Raw genomic sequence first — 26,547 nt, 5'->3', positions numbered from 1 at the left:
CGTAAATCTTATAGCAAGAGTTATAATTTTGTTTTTCACTAGTACCTTGGAAAAACCGATCAGGACCCTCTGGAATGTTTCAAAACTCTTGTAACCCTTATTCGTATTAGATAGGTCGCACACCAGTGATGCACGAGACGTGAGACGCGCAACGTAAGACAGGCAATAAATAGTTCTTTGAGACGCGATTGCGCAAATCAATTGAATTTTGATATTTATATGTAGCACGAAGTAGCGCAAACCAAAGCAACGAATTCGTTCAAACAGATTTGCGCTATTATATCTCAAAGCAGTATTTACTGCTCATCTGATGTTGCATATCTTTTATCTCATGCACCTCCGCTGGTGTGCGACTGGCCTTAATGATGTCTCTCTTTGAAGTGTTTTATGTTGCTATAACAAGCTCATAGCAGCTTTATTTTTATCGGTCTAATATACATCTGCTTATTCTGTACCAGAGTAACTTACCAGGGTGAACTGTGCGAAGTAGAACATTGTGCAGTCTTTGCTATAGAAATATTATTTGTATACGTTTGGATTTGATTGAAGCGTTAGCTGGGCCTTTGGGTATCATCGAAACACATGTGGCTTACTGTTTTAACTAAAAATACCTTGTTCTCATTATCCCACTAAGCCATTCGGTTACATGATGTGTAAGCAAATTTCCTAATGTATTTTTTTAATACTGAATTACTGTTTGGGCATAGCTGCAATCTATTTCGACGAAGTAAACGTAGGTAAATATAGGTAGTTCAAAATGCATTTAAAAACCCCTGTTCTCTCGTGCTAAAACTCATGGGATTCAATGAATGTTGTTTATTATTCTTAAATTATTGCTTGAACTTAAGATTTCTTGCGTGCCGGACGCGAAACTTTAACGAGTACGTTTCTCCAGAATGTTTTCTCAACCTAAATTATTGTTTAAACATAGCTGAAATCTATTTCAATAGAGTAAACACACACAAATATACCGCAAGTTACCCGAACTAACATAAATATAGGAGCTCAGAATGCATTTGAAAAGTCCTGTTTAAACATGCCCAACTGGAATCGCAATCATTGTTAGATATACATTAAATAGATTTTGACAACGCAAAACTTTCGATCAAAATCGATTCGAAACAATTCGAATTTACTATTTGAAGATTTTTGAGTCCAATCGCAAGTCATTGGCGTACGTGTAATTTGCGTCACTTTAAATGCCAGAAATACTGTCTTGCGTGTTTGAGCCTCTGCCTCATCATATTGGAGCAGCATTTAATGTTCAAAAGTTTTGCTTCGACTCCCTCATTGTCATTTGCGTTGATCGCCCATTTTTGAGAATCAAATACCGTTGATAAATTAAAATTATGCATGAATAAACCATGTCATGAAATAGTTCCACGGCACTGATTGTAGTACATATCTTCCTCTCCTCAAGGTAAAAAAGAAGATACAATTTGCAATGACACATTAGGAACCACCCCGTAAAAGAAATGATCGACATGCTGTTGGCTGTAAGAACTGCGTGTTCTGGTAAGTGTCTTGGATACGGCACATTCATGCTGTTTAAATCATTTTAATGGTATATCAATGGAGATATCAAACTACTGTATTTGCACTTTACCGCAAACACTTATAAAATAAAACAAAAATGGGTTAACATAAATAAAAATAAAAAACTTCTAAACATCGAACACCAACACTGCTGTTAACTGACCAACGTTATGCTATAGATTGACGTATGTGGGTTCTTGAGACGGCTGCGTACTGGCTGCTGCCCCGAGATGCAGGAGATTCCCCTGGATGGCGGCCGTGGCGCCCCCGCTGCTGTTTTCCGGACTAAACAATCGTTAAAATGTACAAGGGGGCTCTCTCTCTCTCAACCTCGCATTGGCAAATTCTCACATAAACATTAATACACTCAGAAAAAAGATGCAAAAATATCGCAAAATTTGAAGCGACACTAAAGAGTACGAATTAAAGTTCCAAATACTGACACATATCGTAATCAAAAACTAATATAAACAATAAATAACAAATACTTAGATTACGTAGATAAAGTGCATAAACATCAGAAAATGTGTCTACGGGATATTAGAGTTCTTTCAGCCCCTTGCACTGAGTTTTAACAATTGTTAATGAGACTACTAGACAGCAGTGTATGGTGCACAATATCTAAGTTTTTTAGATTTCGGTTTATTGTCTGTGTGGGAAGACACATTTTCTGATTCGAAATTGCTCATAGATGATCCTCCCTATAGTGTCTTCCGCCTACTAAACGATGTTGCGAACAATAATTGGAGATTGAGGACAAAGTCTTTCCACATAGATAAAAAACACAAAGTGTGGGCCAACGTCTAATAGTAATTTGTATGGGTTTATTACACAGTGAAATTAGCAATAGCATTAATCACGTAATGTGATTTTTCAAAACGGTTAAACGGGTTTAATGCATAAGAATAATTTAAGACGGCACATTGGTAAACTCTTTTGACGCAATCTAAGAGAAAAACTAGATTTAAAACAATACTTTTTTATCTACTGTTATCTTGTGTTGTGTTGAATTTTGAAAATATTTATTATGGTTATTACATTTTGTCACTTCAAAAAAGTGAGTTACTTTAAGGCAATTTTTACTAAAATTTCCTCCTCCAAACGCCATATTTTGAACTAGAATCGTAATTTCAAATAGGAAATTTTACAAAGTGTAGGTACCAATGTTCACCAAATTCAAACTTGGCAATTAAGTCGGATCTTCATGAGTAGATCTTGTATTTTATTTATATTATGATTACTGGTTAAGTAATATAAATGTAAATGATACAGCTTCTTATGTTTAAAGTCGTTAATACATCCGAAAATTTATCTGTTCAGTCGGTTTATAGCAGCTAATCTCAAGGTATTATTATAAGAGAAATCTATGTTTTCATCTGTAAAGTCATATCGTTAAAACTATAGCAAACTTAAGGGAAATACAGTAGGACTCGTTTAATATAAACACGCTTAATACGAGATAGTTATAACATACGATTTATAGTCCCGTGAGGTTTCATTCCGTTATTTGCTCTTTAGCACTTTATCATCAAGACATAAAAATTAATTTAAGCATAAAAATCACCGTTTATATAGTTCAATCAACCGGCCATTTCACAGATATAAGCCCATACAAAGTTCATTACGTGAATTTTACTTAAAACAATAAATTATAAATTATACAAAACATGCGTCTCTAGGACTTTTTTTAAATAACAAAGTTTCTCTCATACTAAAATACTAAATTTTTCAAATGTGATGCAAAAACAAACAATCGCTACTAAAATTACTAAGAAAGATCAATGAAATATAAAGAAAAAATACCAACCTGCAAGGTTTACACCACTGGCTTTGTTGGTCCAGTCCATATCTCGCCCTGCACTTTTTCATACTATTTCCTATTTCAGAAAAAAATCGTGATTAAATCGTCGAAAAAATATGCTAAATAATGGAAACATGCAAAAAATGAAGATAAATGTGTCTTTCGCCGTGTGTAAATAAAGCATATTTCTTTAAAAGAAGTGAGTGTTTTTTGTTAGTGCTTGGAGTTAAATCATAGATGGTTTTTGGGAAAACCTAATTTTTTAAAAACCCATCTACCTGTCACCAGAATATCAAAGAGCATTGAAACTTATGGCAAATTTCAGCATCCGAAAAGTGCTCACCAAGCGCAACAAAATGGATGACTTTTCGATCACTGTCTCAGTTTGTTATGACTTTTTGCAATGCGTCATACTGACGTAGATTACTACACTAAGTACGCACTTTCTGGATGCCCGAATTCGCTATAGGCGTCTTGAATATTCCTCAAACTATGTCTAAATCTAAAAAAAAATCGCTAGGGAAGAACAAAATACATTAATAAAAATACTATGAACATGCGTAACAGAGCCAAATTGGTCGTCTAAGTGACTAAACTATGGATGGCGCAACTACGTTATCACTGCAAGTGGAAAATCGCGTACCCCACGCCCTTCGAATGTGTGAGAAAAAAAACACAAGAGGCTCTGCCCTACAACATTAAGGGGAGGGGTCGTCAGGACATGCAAGATTCCGACAAACGTGCATACGTCGACGTCAACATTAAAAATCAAACGACGTATATGCATGAGACCGTTGCAGAATAGGTCCTGGCCGGCCAACCGATTTACCCCAAACATGCAAATATATAATAGATAAAATAATAGAATAAAACAACCTACGAATACCCCCGCTGTTCTCGAGTTGTATTGGAAACATAAATATTGTAATAAAAATGAATGAGACACCTCGTAAACAAAATGCAAACGTAAGAAAGCGAGTAAATGTGATATTAAATTACATATTTTAAGCAATTCTCAACCCTTAAATAAAACTTTAGTTAAATTATAATGTCAACAGTAATAAATAATATAAAACAATAAAATGTTATATCAAAGCTGAAGTCGAATGGCAACGTCAGCACCATCCGAACAACATTGATTGGGTATGACGTCACAATAACTCTTCGGTGTTTTTCATTACTTGAGTTGAATTTAGACAAATTTATGAGGAATAAAAAGAATCGTATCGTGAAGACTCGGAAATCATTCATAACTTCAAATATTAATGCACGAATATTATCGTTGAAAACGAATATTAACTAATGTGCGGTTGACAACACTATTTGTTTACTCGCTTTCTTGGGATGGTTTACGTTTCGCAGCGCCCTCATCGGTAACTAAATTTCCCAATGAAATAATGAGAGTAAATGGAAGTAGCGGGGATACGGGTAAGTCGTAGTCGGGTGGCTCTACCTCCATCTTGAGGATCTTGCTTACGCTTCCTCTTCTTGCCGCGAGTGGCGTTGGCGCGGGACGACCAATCGGGATAAAGCTGCATGTGCAGCTGCCTTTCGCGTCGCGCCAGCTCATAGTACTTCGCTTGCTCCTCGCGGCCGAGCGCGTGCCACTAAACAGAACAGAGTGAACTTGACGTGCGTCGTATCGTCGGCGGGCACCAAGAAGCCGCAAGCGCAAGATCGCCACCACTTTGGCCACGCCGACCCATTCTGCCACGCCCCGTCACACACGTACATATGCACGTCGTCGGTCGGTCCAACAAATTTTGGGGGTGGGAGATTTTGTTAGTCCCTAGCGGATCCGTGTGCGCTGAGATGTGACCAGTTCAGCGCACATAGATCGAAATGGGGTTAATTGTTACTATTAAAGTATCTGTCTGGTATGAATGAATGATTGAGGGGGTGCGCGCGGAGTTTCTTTTTTTTTTTTTTTGAGATAAGTACCTCCCGAATCGATCGGTGCTCTCTCTTTCTTTCGCTTCTTCTTCTTGGTGCCGTAACCGTAATTGTCCCGTGCGCTCCAGCCGGGGTACAGCTGCATGTGCAGTTGGCGTTCGAGCCGCGCCTTCTCGTAATACTTGGCCTGCTCCTCGCGGCTTAACGAGTGCCACTACCAACCGCAATCGTACTTTATTTCATTTCCTACTTACACGCTTCACGCATTCACACCACAGATAATGATGGCTAGAAAATTACATTTGATAACACAAAAACGGTCCATAGCTCTGAAAACTTACTGAATTTCGATACTGTTCTGGCATATACCTTGTACGATTCCTCGTAGGTCAGTTAAATCAGGAATTTTTTTTATGAAGCTCGTTTAAATAGTCGCCACAGAAAAATATGTTTACGATTTTGTGTGGAAAACTGGAGTTTATATTCAAAAACGTTGATATTTCACTGTTTTTATATAGGAACTTTAGGACACTACCCGCCATTGGTATCGCAACAACATAAGTTTTGCTTTGCTAAGCCACGCTTAAAATTGCAGATACCTGTTGGTGCAATTGACGGTAATAGTTATTTACATGACAAGAGAAGAAAGCAACTCTAAACGGACGAGCGTGAGACTTTCTTATCATTGCGATATGTAGGACGTCGTTAAGTTAATAGTGGGTTGCCTACCAATACCAGCCAGAGTAGCTCATTGCATTGTACCCATCATTAATTTGTATTTCCTAATATACATGTATGTTAAAAAGATCGTGAAACAAGTGTGTTAATATTTGTTTTAGCGACTACTATCTCTGTTTGTTATGTCTACTTTCCTAGAGAGTCCAAGGAAAGCAACATAATGCACAAGCATTAATAACAAACGGATAATGTAACTAGAACAAAACAACAGAACTGGCAATAAAGGTAACTTACATATCACTAATTTTAGAACTACGAGTTACTACATCAATTGGCGTGTTTTGACGTAAGCGGGATCCTTTTTTAATATTAAATATTAAAAATGGCGGTTGGTTCATAATCAAAAGTTTGCATTTATGTTACCCCTGTACAAATGACTTTTTTTCTGCCATAAACTAACTTTATTTTGAAGCTTTTTTGTCCGTTGCAAAATTTTCGCCAGGCATAGGTTTTCCACAAAAAAATTATTCACGATACCTCACAATTGATCACTGCTGTGAAAACAATATGTAAAAAAATGTGTTTTGCTTTTCCTACGCCACAATAAAATAAATATTCCGTGCATCCGCCATGCCGATAATGTTCACCATGGTCGTCGCTGATCGCAGTTTAGTTTGTTGCAAATGAGTAAATTTTGGTCTTTTAAAATGGAACATTATTCTATCGCCGAGACGGGTGACATGCCTCTAGTATCTGTGTCCTGTGAACGGAACGGGCGTATGAGTGAAGGAGTCTATCGTAATAAATTTTCAAATCGCAGAATCCCAAATGATCAAATTTTTGCGAGTATTGAGAGGCAGTTTAGAGAAATGGGTAGTTTTAGTTGAAGTAACGTTAATCGAAAACGCCAACGACAAAAAACGCCAAAAATTGATAAGAAGAAATATGGTGCCACCCCAGTTGATTGGTAAAATATCTATGGAAGTAAAAGGTACCAAAGAAGCCCATTTCTAATCGAGTTACCAATAATTCCCAATATAATAATAAATGGTAAGAAAGCCTTCGGGAGGTCCATCGAGAGATAGAATTATGTTTATATATTTATTGCAAATATTGATATAGTTGCCTGCGTAAGTTAGAAACGTGCTATTAATAAAAATTACAAATTCTGGACAATTTGGTGAAGGAAAATTTTCCGTGCAGAATTCCCATTTGATGCTTGTGGGTCAATGGTAAATATCTCAAATCTATCTATCGTCTCGAAACACTACGAAACCTTACGGAAACCGCTTTACAAAATGTCTTTTGGTTATACTATTTAATTAGTTTCCTACAAAAGTCACACATTAATAAAAATTACGAAATTTGAACAATTTGAGTAAGGAAAAGTTTCCATTGCAGGATCGGCACTCGATGCATACGGCTGTTGTTCATAAGGGAACTAAATTTATAAGCTCATACATATTATTCAAACTATGAAGTTGTTAAGTTTTTAACAGACTGACACAAAATTTTAAGCTTAATAGCGGCTATATAATTAATATACATATATACATCCACTAATTATAAACATTACATGTTTAACACCGTATGAAATTCTAAATTAGTATTGCTCTCGAAAAACCGCAGCCTTTTTTTAAAATCAATGTGTCTTTACAATAGGAAATGTTTTTTTATTCCGTTGGGGTATGTTTGCATAATGGAACCACTGCCCTGGACTCGCACCTTTTCCCCATTTTACTAAATCTGGAAACATCGTAGGTTACTTCCTATAGGAGATCGTTTTCAAGTACCTTTACAAAAGGCAGATCGTAAATTTTTTGTACGTTTTCGTACCGCTACCACTTCGTAGGTGATTCATTCGAATGTTGATGCGGCTATGAACAACATGTGAATAATGTGCTCTGCACTAGTAATCGGGACGATCCGGTTCACTTTTGTACTAAACACTCATGAAGTACGCCATTAGTGTATCCATGACTTAGAGAATGAAAGTGGGCGGTGTTAACGGTCGTTTCGTGAGCAGAAGTGGATGTTGCTGACGTGATTCTAGCTTACGCTTTTGGTACTTGGGGGTGGGTTCTCATCGTTATTTTTTGTGGTTTACAGTTAAGTTTTGTCAGATCAATGCGGACGAATGACACAATTCGCTTTTTAGTTAAAAGTCGAAATTACTTGGAATTTTGACTCTTTTGAAAGGTACTTAGAATCCTTAATGGTCGTGACGGAAAAGTGATATTGCAACTGAGCTCTTTCAAAGATTTTCAAAACTTTTTCACGAATTAATACTGTTTTCATTTGTGGCACAGTCCTCAACCGTCTACACGTCTGCTTCATTTAGAAATGAATTCAAAACTATTTTGAAGATTTTTTCAGGAATTAATATTGTTTTTTTTTAACAAATTGTATTATATTGAATTTTGTTACGTTTTAGGTTTCAACTATATACGCCTCTGTTTCGAGTCAAAATTACTTTGAAACTCGAACTATCTCGAAGATTTAAAAATTACAAAATTAATATTTATTTTTTTTTGCTACAGGTTTCAACTATGTACGTCTTTGCTTCGAGATTAATTCAAAAGTTTGCCTTAACACTTTTTTCAAGAATTAATATTAAATATTTTTTTGTTTCAAGTTTCAGCTGTGTGCGCCTCTCCTTTTTAAATAGAAATTAATTCGAAACTCTAATTCTTCTGAGAATTTTATTCAGGAATTAATATCGATTTTTTTGTGTTTCAGGTTTTAAATCTGTACGTCTCTACTTTGAATTGAAATTAATTTAAAACTCTACCTCTTTTAATTTTTTTTTTCAAGAACTAATAACGATTTTTTTTTGTGTTTCAGGTCTTTGGGTTCGCCTCTGCTTCAAATAGAGATTAATTCGAAACTTTTACTGTTTTGAAGGTTTTGTTTTAGAAATTAAAATAGATTTTTTTGTGTTTCAGGTCTGAATTGTGTACGGCTCTGCTTTGAGTTGAAATTAATTTAAAATTCTAACTACGTATTTTGAGAATTTTTCCAGGGATTCTGTTTTTTGTTTTGTTACATTTATTAGAACAGTTGTGAAGTTGGTTAAATGGGGCTAACTATTTATCCTTCTTGCTCTAACAGATGGATTGGAAGAGACAACGATGCACGCGCAAATTGGCCAGCAAGATTACCCGATTTAACGCCTCTCGACTTTTTCCTGTGGGGAGTTCTTAAATCAAAAGTGCATGCTTTCCCCATCGCTACGGAAGCTGAGTTATTGCAAAGAATTTTCAACGCTGCAGATCATTTTAAAAATAAGCGCGAAACGGTGCCCAAAGTGCAGATCATTTTTTTTATGAATTTGTTTATTAAAAAAAACAATCAACATATAGAACATTTCTTATAAGAATTGAACGAAGTTGGTAACTATTTAAAATTAAAACTTTTTTTCATGTTTTTGTTTCGACTAATAACTACAAAGAATTACAACGCATAGTAAAATGTTTTTTATAAATATCCTGTTTCCATGAAGAAAATTTTACAAGAAACAAAAAAGTTTTGAAATACAGTCAGTTTATGGCAGAAAAACAATTAAAGTCATTCCCACAGCAGGTAACAAAAACACAATTGTTTATTTACGCGATATTTTTAATATTTTTATGCATTAAAAAAAGATCCCGCTCACGTCAAAACATGCCAATTTATGTATTAACTCCTGGTTCCAAAATTAGTGCAAATTAATAAAGGCGTTTAGTAATTATTTAAACAATTATCAAACGATATTAATTTTGGAAGTTTTCTGTTCTCTAGCGACTAAACGAAGCCAAATTGTATATCGGTAAGTTTGCCTAGAACAGCATGTATATTTTTTTAACAGCATTTAGAGATAAAAACCAAAAAATAATCAACACTGCAATGCGACATTAGCACTAGCGCACAACAGAAATAATTTCCTTCACCATCCTGTCAACAATATTCACAAACATATATCTTTAAGCCATCATTGCCTGTATCTCCTGCCTATTTATTCAATAGATCTCGGTACTTTGTAAATTTGACACTTTTTATGCACTTTCCCTACATTAAAAAAAATGAATATTAATGTCGAGACAGCCAAGATCCATTTAATAATGCGGACAGTAATACGATCATTGTGACATAAACATGTTCATTTCGCTCAGAAAGAAACAATGTTATTATCACTCAAGATTCTCACCACTCTATCACCCGTTAACTCAGCTTCAGCCCATCGAAAAACTCACCCTTCTTCCCAGAATCTGGTTTATGGCGGCGCTTTCCTTCAGCGTACACTCCGCCACCACTTTGGCACGCATCTCCTTCATGTAGAGCATGAAGGCATTCAGGGGTTTCTTAATGTGGGGCTTCTTCTTCTCGTTATCCTGGTTATTTTTTCCATCCATGTTGTTTTTGTGATCCTGCGATCTGAAAATAAAATAAAAAGCTAGAGCTACTGTCCTGTGTTAACAGAATAGATGTGTGTATGTAACCGGTATAACAAACATTCGAATTAGCTAACCCAGGGTTATGTTTCTCCAGCTTGTCCTCCTGGACTTCGTTTTTGATAAGCGCGTCGAATCCGGTGGGGAAGTTGTAAGTAGCGTATGGTTTTTTCTCTAGTAAATTGTTCAGTATCCGGTTAGATGAGGGGCTGTTGGGCTTGCTGGCGTTTTCAAATGAGGAAACAGAGCTGGGCCTTTGAGGATAGGGATAAGGGTTGCTCACAGGTGGCTGGTTCATTAAAGAGTTCATGTACCAAGCCGCCAGGAATTTATTGTCCAAGGAGTTCATGAAAGAGTGTAAATCTGGCCTCTGTTTATCTTTAGTATTAGTTTCTTTGTATACATTTCTGTTGTAAGAATTCATAGTCTCCTCGCCTTTTAACAAGTAGTTCCTCAACTGCTCTCTGGGATTCAAATCCTTGCTTAAATTGGTGTTTTTGGTCAAATCCAGACACTGCTCCTCTTGCTGATTTTTCAGGGACAAATCCTGGGGAGAATCATTCGACCGTTTTGCTGTGTCGTTTACGAGGTTATTGTTGTTTTCCAGGAGCTTTTCCGTGCGCGAAAACGGGGCCACTATTGCGATGGGCATCTTCCTCATGGTCAAATTCAACGGCTCCTCAGGGAAATCCATTTCTGCTACGAGGCTATCCGAAAACAAAGAAATGCCCCACGCGCGCCAATAGGCTGAGATCAACAAGTTTTTTATACGCCAGTTTATCACGGCAGAAAATCAATATAAATGGCTGAGCCCGTCCTTTGTTGTTCGGGTTGAATGAAAACAGACGGAGAACACGTGGAGATTTCCCGTTTTTAAATGATCACAGACCGCGTAAGGGATTCACCCCCGAAAACCGTACCGTGGCCTTTTTTTATCACCTTTCCGCATTAATTTATCACAGATAGAGCAGAAACAAACGGCGGCGGTGAATCGCGGGCCGTCGGCAAGCGCGATTTAATAGCCGGCCGATGATGAAATTGCCGGGGTAAAGAGGACAGTTCCGATAGTCGGTTGTTACTAGTTAGATAGAGAGGGCGAAATGCCCCGCCGTTTGTTATGTCGCTATTTGACGGATTGATTCTGCGATTTACCGCTCACTGCCGGGTACAGCGCATCCAGGGAAATTGCAACAAGTCCTCCATTCCCCCTTCGTTTTAATTGTTTCCATATTTTGCCTGGATTTCTCCGACTCCGCACTGCTCTACAGCGACGTTTACTAAAGAACGGCATCCATTGCAATTTTATTTTATTGGAATTTGATTAATATAACCGAGATGAATTGCTGTAGAATTACAGGAAAATACGACTTAATAGCGGCCAAGGAAATTCTTCATATCTTTTGTCACAGTTTCTTGCTGGAAATCACAACTGATTTGAACCAGAGAAATGTTAAGAGGAGAAACCCCTTGTAATAATACGTTTCGAGGTGGCTGCAAATTGGAATTAACGGGTGCATATTTGTGATATACTTTTTCTGTAAGTTACAGGTGTAACTATGGTTGGTTAGATTCAGAAAAGGTTCAATTTAATATCTCTGGATATCTCACTTGCTGTTAAGCAAACGTTTACCAAACTGGCAGGGTGGATGTAGGATAACATGTTCGGCGTATAGCCATTTATCTTTTGCTTCTATCGAACCTCTAAATATGGTTAAGATTCCCATGTGATTCACGTTCACACTGTGTGCAGCTCGTGAAACTCTAGAAAATCAATTAAAGGAAATGCCCACATCCGGAATTTCTAATAAAACCGTATAGGGCTAATCCCTATATACAGTGTTTTGTGGGTTTTTGACCAATTTCGACCATTCATAAAGGATTTTAATCCGTGACGCGTAAAAAAAATCACAATGCGTTATCACCTTGAAACAGCCCCAAAAACAGATTTATGTAGTTATGAACGAAACATCCAATTTTCAAAATTCTTGGTTTTTCTCCATAATGCATTTAACAACGTTTATATTACTCTCCCCTAAACCAAAATGCGAGGCAAGCCACACTTTGATTTCAAAACCCAAACTCATGACGGAATCCAATAAAGCTGGATAATTTCCGACGTTGACGGAACAAACATAGCCCGGAATGCCTCGATGGAAAATGACGGTCTAAGTCGAACAACGACCCAATTTAAAATTCGTTAAAAAATGCATGTCATTACGGGGCCATCGTCAAAGAGAATTATTGATCAGGTTGCCCTGCGAAAGGGCTCAACGCCACGGGCCACTTCCGCACTGACGTGACATTTACAATGAGAGAAAGGTCCGGATTCGGATGGGGGTTTAATTAGGGTGTTTTGGCCAGAGATGGAGCTGGGATTGTTCGATAGAGATAATTTAACAACAATAAAAACTCTGTTAATAACAATTATTTGTATGTCATCGAAATTTGATCCACCATCTAACAGGAAAATGTAGAAACGTAGTTAAGGAAGTCAAGTTTCCGACCCTCAGTTTGTTTCATTGTTATGCGGTTTCGGCAGTGTCCACCAGATGTCCAGCCCGGATACAGAAAAATCAATAAGACGTTGAATGAAGGGAGGCACAAATTGGGGGGCGGAATAATGCAGCTTGGATATAAATTAAAAATTAAAGATGGCATTGTGTTGAGTCCTTTGCTAACAAGTAAACAGTGCTGGAAATTTCATTTGTGGTGACCAAAAGGCTGCATTCAGAAGTAGCAATTTTTTTTCCACCTCAATTGGAATTCGCATGAGCACGAAGGCAATCGGTTCAAATGAAGATGATTTGATTGGAATCTACGGGGTGTGAAGTATAAGTTGGACAAGCAGGATTTAATTTTGTAACCATACAGTGACATACATATGAAGTTTTCTACATTCAGGATTTGTCTCATTTTCTAATAAATATACAGTATGTGCCATATTCGTTTTTCCCACTGTATCTGTTTAAAGGTCGACGGACAATGCCAAAAATTTCATCGTTGATAGATAAAAATTGCTAATTCTCATTATTAAATTTTGAAGAACCAAAGTAAAATAAATATAACGTTATTCTACGAGTTCTCACCCCATCTAACAGGAGGCAGCCGAAACACGATTGAAGGAGTTTACAACCCCAAATTTTGTTTCGTAGTTCGCTATTTTCGGATGTGACCACCAGATGTCCGTTACACCGAGAAATATAAGTTCATTCCGATTTTAATTATGATGAAACTAAAGAAGCTGGACTTGGCTTTATGCAAAAGATATTGTATAAAATAACAATCAGCGATGATTTGAAGAATTTAAAGATTGTCCTACAATATTTCTATCTAATTGTGAAATTACAAATATAAGGATCTTATTACGCCGATGGGCATCTTGGATTTTGCGAGTAAGCAATGAAATAGTTTTGAAATAAAAAAGAATACGAAGGACTTACATGAAAATCTTCCAAAATTAAAATTAGTTTTCATAATTTGACAACGTAATTCAGCACTAAATAGCTCGTTCATTTAACCTGATTTCCAAAACAAAACAGTGATGCAACATTGCCATTAATTTTCTCTTGGAATGAGAACATACATCGCAACGATTAGAGACATTTTCTAAAATTTTTTGCATTTGTCTTAATCATAAATTTTCAACAATTTCTTACTATTCTCAACTTGCAAACAAATTTGTTGAAAAATGAAGCAATCAAGACTAATCTGAGAAGAAATTTCCATCAACTTTAACACACAACTTGCAAGCGTATATGGAACTTCGCAATCTGGCAACATCATTCAAAATTTGACGGATATATCTGGTTTTGCCGCCAAGGGAATTTTGAAAATAAATGAACTGTCGTCGTTCCTATCACTATTTTCAGAATATCATGACAAAATCTCTTACAAAAAGAAATCTTGGAAGCTAATTTTCTGCACAGTAAATTATACTTCTTTTCCACCACAATCTTTTCCCACGTCCCTGTATACTGAAATATAGCGAATGCAGCACTTTTTTTATAGAAATCTTTCTAGAATTAATTAAAAGCAATTTAACATTCCAACATGGTCAATTAGAAGACCACAGCGAGAGCGATGGGAAATTGAGGAATAGTAGGAAAACGGCAATTTGTAATAATAATTTAGCCGAGACATGTCTTAATGGGCCTTAATGAGCAAATCGCCGACGATGGGTGTCTGAGACAGTAACTCAGTCGTTCTAATTTCAGGACATTTCTACCACAAATAAGTTCAATTTCGTATCAATACATTATGCGATCCCAATTCGCCGCAATCACCGTTGCGGTCCATCTCCTCTCTTTTCCCCGGTTTCCGGAATAATTGGATAATTCCTTTCCCCGCCAATTTTCCGAACCGGCAAACCGCAATCCGATTTTTCTGATTGGCAGAGGAAATTAACTCACATCAGCCCGAGACGATCGGGGGCCCCCCGAGGGTCCCCCCTTAATTGCCGCCTCTCCGGCCGCGATCATCCGCCGCCGACTTCGGGGGCGGCCATGCGAGGAATGAGATCCAAGATTGGTTATCGGAGTCGCGGCCATTGGCCATCGGTCGCCTTGGCAACCGCTGCCTGCTGCTCCCGTTTCGGCCGCCCGCAACCCCCGAAACCTCCCTTCAACGAAAGGGTTGTTGTTTTATTAACAACGATACATTTTATATAAAGAACTTAAAACTGGGTACATACCTGTAAAAATCGTCATACCTGTTATTGATATCAGGTAGTTCCTGTTTGGGTCCGGGTGTGACTATGGCCGGATGCGATCCCAAATGAGGCGGATGAGGACTGAGACCTGGGTGAGGCTGGATTAGGCCGGTGGGCGAGAAACGATAGAAGTCCGATGGACCGGGCAGTGCGCTCGGGTACGGACTACGGAAACCTGCGCCGGGAGACAGGGGGTACACGCTGGGAGTGTGCCTAAAAAACACCAAATTAGAATGCAGGAATGCAGAAATCTGAAAATGTTTAGATTATTCTTCTAAGTAAAATTGAAAATACTGGCAGTGCCGTATCGGTTTAACTAAAAAAATTTGACAGTTGGCATACGGAAATTATAGAAAACATCCAGTTTTCACTGCTAACCATACGTATATAATTTCTAACTATTTAATGAAAAAACGTGCTCTATTGTCACTTCCAAGAAACTATTTGAACAAATAATAATTATTAAGCATTTTTTTTAAATTGTGTGCATGTATGGATATTATTAAAAACACATAAAACTCAGCACTCGTGAGGTGCCGTTTCGCTTAACAGCAACTAACTAATGGGGCACATCATTTCCACCCTTCACATTTGCACTTATGTATTCAACAAGTTCCTAATGAATCAATTTGCTCTGAATAACAACTTACCACGTAGCCACCTGCGCTGACATTTCAGGGCTAAGCATGGGGTAGGGGTACTGGCTGGTAGAAAATGGGTACATAGGAGGTCGAGTGAGTCCTGAAATATATTTTAATATTAAAAAAGGTAATCATAAAGTACAAAAAGGCCAAACATTAGGGTTGGTTTATTGTAAATACAGTCAGGGATGACAACTATTCTACTTATCTGCGTGTCAGACGCGAAGTGGGTAACATATAAAAAATTCATTTTTAAACAACTTGTTTTTCCAGGTTTCGTTGAGATCTGCTCATTTCAGTGAGTAATCACATTTCAGTCAGTTTCTGCTACTTTCTATGGTAGCTTAAGTTTTTTAATATGGCAGGTGGTTCATTTTTAATTAATAAACGCTTTAACGAGCGATTTGCCAGGTAAAAATGTCGATTTAATGAAAAACGTTTCGGCTATTAAAAAAAGACTTACAGTACAGGTACACTATGCCCATCATTACATTCGGCTTAAAACTGATTGGGGGTACGTTTACTTGGTGACACTTTTAGACTGAAAATACGCCTAATTATAGAAATTCTGAATTGCAGTAAATTTCTTACGAAATGTATTGAAATTTACGTACTACGGAAAATTTGGCAACAATGCGTAACGTTATAAGAACTTCTATCATAAATATTACATCTGATACGTCAAACTGATGGTTTTGTTATTGCTCGCCGTTTGATAAAGGCCTGTAAGGGAGGGAGCTGGGGAGATCTCCGTCACCCCACCAACTTCGTCACATAAGTTCCGTTTATTATAAAAGCAAACTTACATCACAAATGAGAATGAGTGAATGGTTGCCAACCAACAAATGTAGCTTTATCTTTATTTGTTGCAATGTACTCTGCGCGCCTAGTTACCCTGTTTTCGGGCCAACCTGTTGCGGTGTTGACACATACTTTTGGGAATTTTGAATGTTGAACTGTCAAAATTTAAATGCACATTTTTTTTAATGCATTTTTTGTTTCTTGTTTTTTTTTTAGTTTTATTCATATATATATAGTTCGATTTATTATTGTTTTACATTAATATATTTTAAGAATGAATCTGTAAAATAATGCCCAAACACGTAAATAGCCGGTTTAAACAATCCGCTGAATATTTAATTCAAGATTTTGAAAACGAGCGAGATAACAACGGCCCTTTTTGCCGTTAACCGCTATGCAAGAAGTAAGTTTATCCCATATTATTAAAATTGAAAAGTTAATTAAAAAAAACTTGGTAAAATTTACAGCGTGTAGCGGCAGTACTTGACTTGGAACATTCTATTGTTGTGGTAATTTCCAAAAGGATGAAATCTGGAGAACCATTCAGATCACTCAAGAAAAAACGCAGTGAAGTAAAAAAAGTCATCCATGACCCAATCTTAGACGCTAACAAAATTCCTAATACTATTTATGACATACAAAAACGGTAAATTTGAGAAACTTATTGTCTGTTCTGTCTCCGGCAATCTCCTTAATTACAGCACTAAAGACACCGCTTTTTTTGAATTCTGGGCATATTATACGTATATATATTTTACATTTTATTTAATAATAGAATGTAAATGTTAAGGTAAATATGTTACGTCAAATAGTATTTTGAACGAAGTTACATGCAAAGAACTATTCAGCGACTGTCATACATCACTTCGCGTTTTACCAAAACCATTACCACTGGCTAAAAGACGGCCCAAGAGAACCCATGGAATTTCCAAACGTAGAGGGTAAAGCGTGTCGAATTTCAACAATCCTACATGCATAAGACAAAAGGAGGTTTATGGCAATTCGTTTTTATGGATGAAACATGATTTGTTAGCCCGGAAGAATTAGTCATTTCTGGCAAGACGATAATGCAAAAAGTGTTAGAAAAATTAAAATAGATGGTAAAATGGATGTTTTACTCGCCGCAAGGTAAATTATATTTATTCACTAAAGTAATTTTTTTTATTTAGACATATTCCTTGTGCTAGAACTGAAACTAGTTTTGTTGGAGGTGTAGAAACCATATTTTCATCAGAAACGTAGCTCACCGTTACCATGATAAAATGAATAGGGACCAATTTTCTCAAATAGTTTGAATATCGTTTACCAAAAACTTTAACTGAACCATCACTTATTATTATTAACAATGTTCCATATCACAGTAAGCTGTTAGAGAAACTCAAAATGGAACACGGAACAGACCAATAGTTAGAATTGACTCAGTACAAAAAATATCGGATATTCAACAAATATGTTTAAAAGTGAACTTTTGAACATTGTTGTTAAATTATATAAAGATTGAAAACAGTATTATAGGTTTCTTAAACATTTACATCGTGGGAATCAACTTTCAAAAAAATAAGTTGTTGATGATGTAGTGGAGAAATATGGACATATTGTTTTGAGACTTTCACCATATCATTGCATTTTTAAAGCAATTGAAAAAATATTCGATTTCGCAAAAATTATTATAATCGACAGGTTGCTGAAGATGGTAATGCGGAAATCAATTGTTGTGGTATGAAGCACTTGCAATAATAACTCCTGAAATCTAGAGAAAAACAATCGTATATACTGGAAAATTTATTCATCACTGATATTAAAGGGAACATATTCTGAAAACAAGCGAACTTTTAACCCTAATTATCAGTGTGAATGAAGATAGCGATAACAGCGAAAATTATTCATTTCAAATTATTACAAATTTTACTAAAAATGCATTATTGCTTTTTAAAAAATGTTTAACCCATTTTAATAAAAAAACATTAAAGAAATTTCCAGGCAACTTTACCTTACGGTATAATGTAGTGGCACATCTATTACTATTAACATTCACTTTAATCCGAGACGCTCCAAAACTGTCAGGTTTGGCAACACTGTGTGTTATTTGTTTCATGACGTCAGTTTGCTCTTATAATAAACGGATTATCCTTCAAACTTCATATTTGTATGTTGTGTGTTACTCAGACCAACGTTAAACCTGTTGGAAATTCCTGATCTGGTTGGACAAAGTTGGTACAATTCAAACCTAAGGGAGATTCTTGTTCAGGCTATTTTTACTCAAAATATATGCGCTTGACAATTCGGAAAAGTCTGAGAATATTGAATAATTCAAAAGTACGTCTGGAAGATCAAAAGTTGTCGAATTGACGTACGAATAACATATCTAATAACCCCACTTTTGAATCTCGTCCTAAATCTCAACTTGACACAGCTTTTTGACGGAAATAACGGTAATTTCCACTATTAACGACCGGCATCGAAAGCCGCCTAATAGTGCACATTACCGGCTCGATTTCGATGCAATTTCCAACCTGCACCCATATTACTTGGGTCCCGTAATGGGTGTTTACCGGTCCGATTTTAATGACGTGGAAAACGTTGGGGATAAAATTTTTGCCCCCCAGGCGTTTACCCGGTAAATAACCGTGTTTAGTTCTGCGTTGTACGACGGTCCGCCCACTATTTTCTAAATGCCATATATTTTGCATTTTCGATGTACGTCATAGTTGCACGCTAAAACCGGCATTTATCGATTGTTACATGGAATGTGCAGTTGTTACACAAAGCACGTGACAAACGAGTGTCCAAAAATGGGATCGATGGCAATTACATGCGGTAACAATGACAAAAAGTCCTCTAATTATCGGGGAAACCCCGCATGGCGAGTCACGTGTCGCGCGGTAAACCGGTCCAATTTGGCCCGTTTTGGGGGGGTTGAAAGGGTTTCGTCAATTGCCATTGACGACTCTCGATAATGGCAAACCGCAGAAATATTATTCAGTTCATATTTCAAGACCAAAGAAAAAACAGAATGCACGGTACCGAGCACTCGCTGAAAACGGGATAATGATCAATTAAATTACAAACTCCGCGCTACCCAATTACGATTTCCTGCGGCTTATGCACTATGGACAGGTAGTTCTATGGTATTCTCTAACAAGTGAATAAAGTAAATGCTTTTTGCGCGAATGCCTTCTTTATAAGTACGAACCTCTTAATTGAATTCCGCTCCACTTTAATGGGGCACCCCAGTCGAAGTACTAAGATCACATTAGAGGCGGACATCGGTCAATTACCGGACAAGAGAGGACCTACTACGACTACTACTACTAATATTAAGTGCATAAGCTTAAAAGCCTTATTATCCCAAGTCGACCACAACGTTTTGGCTTCGGTTAATGGAGAGTACCCCTCTTATGACGTTTTGGGTCATGGAGTTTCTTGGTCGCAGGGCTGGGTAATCTTTAAGGGTTTCGTTGAGTGTCGAACGTATAATCAAGATCTTTTGCGCCAATAAACGTCCAGTGAAACGACGTAAATTATGCGGCCACCATGAAAATAATTTATCACGAGCAATTAAAAGGGAAACGAGCCGTAAATCATAGAAAATAACAGCGCGTTTGGCGTGAGTCTACCTTTAAAATGTCTACGAGGACCGTAAATAACTTTCGGATCTTTAATGAGAAGGATTCAAGATCGGACCACTTATGTACTTCAAGTAGATCCGAGGACGATAAATGTTGATGGAGAAAAACGCGGAAATATATTTGTAAAAGATCGTGCAAGTTTATTCAACCCTCCGCCTAAGTTTGGCTACAACGGCTCTCCGGTCGGACTTTACGGAACTTTTATATCTGACATGAACTTTTGGAATCTGATTAAAGCGAAAACTCACTTTTCAAGAGGATGGTTCACAAAGGAAAAACTCTGTAATTAAAATTTAACACATTCAGAGCCAGACCCAATATTCAAAGGATCGTCTAACAATGTGGCTAACAAACAACGATGTTTGCAGTGGCTCATAGTAGAACTTCCACTAGAGGACTGGAGCAGATACTCCGGGCTGAGCAGACAGAAGTTTACGCGACTGAAAACTACAAGTTTAAACTTTCTGTATCTTTCATAAATTTTAGTTAAAATACACAATTTTTACTACTTTTCAAAGTTTAAGCTCCAATATCTGTGAAAACCGATGAGTAATTGCATTAAAAATAGACGAAATTAATTGCCTCGATAAGCTCTATCACCCCGCATCAGGTGGATTACTCTATCCATTTTAGTTCCCAGGATATGGGGTAATGTTAATACTAACTTTTTCAGCCCTGTCGCTACGCGATTTTCTCTTTCTTTCTCTTCCTCACACACAGACTAATAGTTGTCTAACATTTATGTGGATTTTTGAGTTTTCGAAAGAACTTCGAAGTAAAAGTTCCTCAGACTTTTAGAGCCCCAGAGTCACACTAGAAGTATCTATGGTCACTATACTGATCCATATCTGTTGCTGAAAACTTAGACAAGATTTACAGTTTGACAACATGGATAACTTTGTCATTTGTATCTTTAACATTCACTAACGAAAGAATGGAACCATTTTACATTTTTTTAATATGTGGGTTCCAAGGAATTCGTTTTTTTTAATTAATAGACATCAAAGCGATTCATATCGATATCTAAATTACAATAAAGACACAATCTTTATGCTCTTCACAAAAATCACTTTTCACCTTAAAATTGCGCTTTTCGCTGCTCTAAAATGAGCAGCCCAACACATAATCCGAAATTTATTAAAAGGACGTCCTCAAAACGGCATTGTGCACGGCATATTAGGGCTCCATTAACGTAATTGCCGACATATTAATAACTGGAGCGGCGGACCATCAGGGGGCTGTCATTGTGAACATGTCAATAATATCCACATTGCTCAGATCAACAAGTTCCCATTCGAAGGCAACGCGGTGTAAGGATGGGGCTTTTGTGTCCCCCAATTTGTATACAACCCCGGAAAACTGATATCAAATCGGGGCTTTGTTCGCCCCCCAAAAAGGTTTGCGTCATCAATTCTCCAGATTAGATATTGATGTTACGAGGGAGGAGACAGCGAGAAGGTGGGCTCTAATGGGATTCGAAGATGTTTTTCAGTACGTTGGCTATTATAGGTCTTAAGGAGTAATTTGGTAACATAATTTTTTTTTTTTTTTGAAGCAACAAAGTTGAAGAGACGAGGGTAACTTCACTTGGAACTGAGACGGGCATCAGGTACACAGAGTGTCGGAGTGACTGCATTACCCTAATTATCCCTTTCGTTTGCGCATCGCGCCCTCTTCAAAGGGCGGCGAGGTGTTTTCCTAATTCGCGAAGCGAGGTCTCGATCTAATTTTCATCTTCTTCTGTCAGCGCCCGGAAATGTTTTTCTTTCCATCGTGTTGTTGATTTTTCTTTGAACACCAATCGAAACCTAACAGCGTATTTTAACGATCCGACCATTGGCACGAGTGCAATTTGAATCAGTTTTATTCATGTCCACGTTGTTGGAAACCGTACGACGAGGGTGATATTGCTCTCTCTCAACCCACTCCAGATGACAATTACACGCGTATCTGCCGGGGTTTTATTCTAATAGCGAAAGGGGGTCTTTTATTACGTTTGTCATTCGATCGTGTCTCGTTTAAGGTAACTCTTTATTGAAATGGAACACTTTCGCTCTTTGCTTTAGGTAGTTGAGAAATTTGATGTTGAACTTTCACGGTTTGAGTATCAAGAAAAAAGTATGTTGTGTTTCAAAACAACGTTCAAGCATACGGCAATACACACATATACATAATATAGCAAAGCGGCATGCAATTTGGCTCCTGCCCTCCACCACTACATTTTTCATTTTGCTTTCTTAATATGGACCCCGGAAGATTCTATGGCCAATTTGAAGGAAGCACATAAGCTGCTGATCACAAGAGTTCTGATAATATGTAGTTCCTAAAATAATCAGCAAATTCACATAAATTTAGCACCACGGATCATACTTAGTTCGCAGTTTGACGTACCCGAAGGGCAACCATTGACGATTTGCAAAACAACAGAGAGGCAGCTTGCTGCCATTCATGGAAATATTAGTGCTGCAGTAAAAAAATTGTCGTTATATGCAAATCGGGAAACGTAAACGAAAAATAAAATATAAAATTATTGGCGATTTTAAAAATCGACTCATCGTTGGCAAAAAAAATTAATAACAAAAATAATCGACGGCAAATACGTGACCTGTTCGTTCCAAACAACTCGCTGGATTGTTAGCAATATGTCCATAAAATAGTCTAAAACAAGTATAATTATAAACTTTGAAAATCTCCACATTCGTAAGCGTTCCTTTAACATTCCGTTCTGCTGAATGTGATAAATGAATGATAATATGTAGCTAAAAATGTCAATTTCACAGTCATCTATCCTTTTGTGACCTATTAGGGAAGGTACTTAAAAAGGACTAGATCACGTATTTAGTTCAATCACTATTCCCTGTTACAATTATTTAAATCTGTACGTAGAATTTTCACAATTTAGGTTCTGGACGTCACATAAATTTCAAACGGGTATTTTTATTCAAACAAAAGTATGGTGCATTGTTGCCACATCCGGTACGACAATCCTAGAATAAACTTCTAGAAAAATACTTACTAAGGTAGAAAAACAAAACGTTATTGTCGTTATTAAGGAAATTAAATTAAATTATTGAAGATAAATGGGCCTAATCTAAAGTAAATTTTGACAAGTACCGAATTAACCTAAAATTATGAATGTTGACAGCGCATATTTTGACGTCACGGGAGTAGCAATCACGATGACATTCAAAACAAAAGAGCGATGCAGTTTCCACATCTTGATAATAATATCGTTAAAGATTATACTAATCGACCCAATAAATACGGATGGTAGTTATGTGCTTAAAAAAAGATTAATTATAATGTTTTTTAAGAAATCTATAAAATGTCCAAATTGCAGAATTAGCTGATAGTTAAAAGACCAGTAGCAGGGAGTACTAAAATTAACGCGACAATCAGCAGATTATGTGGCTTCAGATGATGAAAATTTCTAGATTCAGGGTTCTGATATTAAGTACTTTTGATAGTGTGGTGGTACCTGTGGCGGCGAGCAGCGGACCGAGTCGTCTCCACTCGGCAGGGCTGAGTGGCCGGTGGGGCGGCTGCGGGGGCGTCTGCCCCCCGTACTCACCCATCGCGGCGGCCGCGCCGCCTTTCCCGTCCAACTGGTACGGGGGGATGCCCATATGGGCGGGTGGTGGCTGCGACAGCGGGTCCCCGTTGTGACAGAAGTATGGCAGGTGGCCGCCGGGACCCAATCCCATTTTTCCCGCCTGAAACAAAAGGTACTTTCAATATAACATTTCATTACAAAATTATTCTCTTTTCCCTTCTTCTGATGCAGGAAAAATAACACAAGAACTTCTACCTGTTCCCCTTAGCATACACACATGTACCTCCGGTATGCATCCGATTCATTTCCATAGCGGGCCGGAGGCGAACACGGTCGCCATGACGACCGGGGAGGATGGGGGAGTGGGACCCCGGAAAACGGGGGGGGAAAGGGCGCATGTTCCTAGCCGGGGGGATAGGGGAGGGGAGAAGCGCGGCGATGATGGAGAGAAGATTATGTAAAGCCGGAGAGGACTAATCCCCGCGACGATTAAAAATTCACGGCATCCCGGACCGTTCGGCGGTCTGTTCATGTCGGACGTAATTGTTTTTTTAATCAGTCAACAACTCATTACATGCGCAAAGGGGGAGCAGCGAAAGGGGGGGAGGGGGTGGCTTTCCTTCCCTATGTATAAGAATGGCGGAGAAAAACCTCCGCAGGCCGTTTAATTCCGAAAGACTGCTATTATGGCTGCTGACAAAATAGTGTTACGCTAAATACGACATCGGAGGGTAGTTTATGAATAAACATAACCTAGCAATTTATTTGGCCGGACTGTATGGCAGTCTGGCTATCACAGAGTTTCCTGTGGCGGCCTTTTGTTTATTCATGCGGACGAGCGCAAGTATCGTGCTCTGTCCCCATAATATTCTGAATTAAACCTAAACAGAAATACCTACTATAGATACACAGTGTGTCTAATTTTCGTGCCGACATTTCGAGGATTTATCTTGTTACCGAAGATAGGACACGGGTTAAATAATAAAAGTTTTGCAGCGTTATACATGGAGAAATTTAATGTATTACGAATTTTACGTTTTTCACGCAATTTTTCGGAACGTATCAACATCACCCTGTATAAATGCGATCGTCCATTTCCAATCAAAATGTAAAAAACATAATAACATAAAAGATAGTCATAAATGCTATCTCGGACTTGGACGATTTAATCTGAAGGCAGATGGAATTCAGTCGTTAGGACTCCTTATTTGGAAACTCGACATTGACGAAATGGTGACTGGATAGTTAAATCTCCATCGAAAAGCGGGTTTCTTTTAGATTTTTCAAGAGTTTACCTTTAAACGATAGAGCTTTGGATGCAAAACGGGCAAAAAGAGCCCGAGCCGGCATCGGCCTGAGGGGGCGGTAACGTGGCAACGGATGTTCGAGGGCAATTCCTACCCCGTTTCACCATTTACTACATACATTCGCTATCGGAAATTCATATTTGACATACTAAAGCTAACAGCGTGCACGAAAGTGTACCCAGTGTTTGCAAATACTTAGGCGAAAACACACGCACAAATAAATACATATAGTGAGGGTAAACACACACGTACACATACGATCGGAAACCGCATTACAGATCTCAATTATAAGGGAAAACAACGTACCGAAGGAGAGGCATATTTCAATATCAAAGGAGCAGAGACGGACTGGCGGCCTCCCGGGGGAGCCCGCCTCGGGGTGCATATGAATTCGGCATTTTTCCTTCTTTTGATCTTGCCAAGCAAACATTATCGAATCGACCGTGCAATCGGCTCCAGGTCTTGCAGAGGATAACATTATAGTGTATACAGTGCGTCTGAATTTTTTTTAAACAATATATTATCTCTGGGTGGAAGAAACTGTAATAATTTTGACCCTCTAGTTAATGTATTGAAGTTCAAATTAGTACCTTAAAAATGTCGAAACCACAAAATCAGAAAATATCCAGTTTTTGTGGTTTTCGAAGTAATTTAAGTAGTACCAAAATAACGCTACGTTTTGATACAATTTGGCAAAAATCTAAAAATGCTTCTGGTGCAAAAAATGTCAACCTCCATTCCGATTTTCAGCCGACTGAACACCTACACAACAACCCTCGCTAATGAGCAAGAAAGAGACAGTAACTCTCGACAATCTTATTTAAAATGCAAATCCTTCAAGGGCCCTGACGAACGCGAAAGGCGTTCAGATGAGCTCCCAAATTACCTAACTTGGAGCCGAGATTTAAATTGGGTCCTTTAAATTTCCGTAAGAAGAATAGAAATCGGCTTTAAAGATCGTCTTTGCCGATGCATATTCATTTTTTTCTTTTGAGGCCCTTTCGTCGTAAATGCAATATGGCCCTAAAACGTTCGATTAGGGCCATAAAACAATAATTGCAGGTCCCTTTCGAAGTCATTCATATGGGTGTAGTTATCACGATTAAAGGGTGTATGATTGAAGGGCAGAAACGCTTAAAGGAAAAACGCTCTGGAGGATTTTAATTATGGATATGGAATTGAAATCGTATAACCTGGATTCGAGGGCCCCGTCACACAATCTGAAATGAAATCAAAGCGTAGGATCGAGTTTGGACACATGCCACTTGTCCACAATACAAAGTTCCCTCGATTAAAATCGGAGATAAGATCGACTAAATGGCATTATTACAGGGAAAGTACATGGACAAGCATAAAAGGGCGAAGCCTCCCTCATGTATAGACGTTGTATTATCGGAGGGCGTATTATAGCCTTATGTCAACAACCAAGGGCCTGATTTTTTTGTGTCGTGAAAGTGGGAAGTTTGTCTGTTTTAAATAAGGTTTCTGTTTATCTATATGAAAGATCTGGAAAAACTTAAATTTAAATTAATTGCATTAAAAAGGGAATGATCGCCCCTTCTAAGCATAC

At 37.8% G+C, this 26,547-nt stretch overlaps 1 protein-coding gene and 1 long non-coding RNA gene across 9 annotated transcripts in view; one reads left to right on the top strand and one right to left on the bottom strand.

Annotated features, from left to right (window-relative positions):
• Nucleotides 1–26,547, bottom strand: part of pan (pangolin) — a 111,892-nt gene that overhangs the window by 7,823 nt on the left and 77,522 nt on the right. The window contains exons 4-10 of one of the 8 annotated variants that reach the window (XM_066295267.1): nt 23,596–23,830; nt 15,697–15,787; nt 15,029–15,259; nt 10,141–10,321; nt 4,791–4,944; nt 3,344–3,413; nt 1,700–1,821 (exon numbers count right to left, since the gene is read on the bottom strand). In XM_066295267.1, the coding sequence (XP_066151364.1) occupies nt 1,710–1,821; nt 3,344–3,413; nt 4,791–4,944; nt 10,141–10,321; nt 15,029–15,259; nt 15,697–15,787; nt 23,596–23,830 (1,074 nt within the window). In that variant the 3' untranslated portion in view covers nt 1,700–1,709. Of the gene's footprint in view, nt 1–1,699; nt 1,822–3,343; nt 3,414–4,790; nt 4,945–5,278; nt 5,445–10,140; nt 10,322–10,415; nt 11,656–15,028; nt 15,260–15,696; nt 15,788–23,595; nt 23,831–26,547 lie in introns of those variants that run through there. The other 7 variants (XM_066295266.1, XM_066295260.1, XM_066295261.1 and 4 more) reach the window with 7 other exon arrangements.
• On the top strand, nt 16,764–17,679 carry LOC136346258 (uncharacterized). Its single transcript, XR_010733272.1, has 3 exons — nt 16,764–16,891; nt 16,956–17,134; nt 17,190–17,679. It is a non-coding gene; the product is annotated as an uncharacterized lncRNA (long non-coding RNA).

Source organism: Euwallacea fornicatus, chromosome 22 (genome assembly GCF_040115645.1).
Source record: "Euwallacea fornicatus isolate EFF26 chromosome 22, ASM4011564v1, whole genome shotgun sequence".
In the NCBI taxonomy this organism is placed as follows: Eukaryota; Metazoa; Arthropoda; class Insecta; order Coleoptera; family Curculionidae; genus Euwallacea; species Euwallacea fornicatus.
The sequence above is the reverse complement of the archived record's forward strand: the minus strand, read 5'-3'. Positions and strand labels throughout refer to the sequence as shown.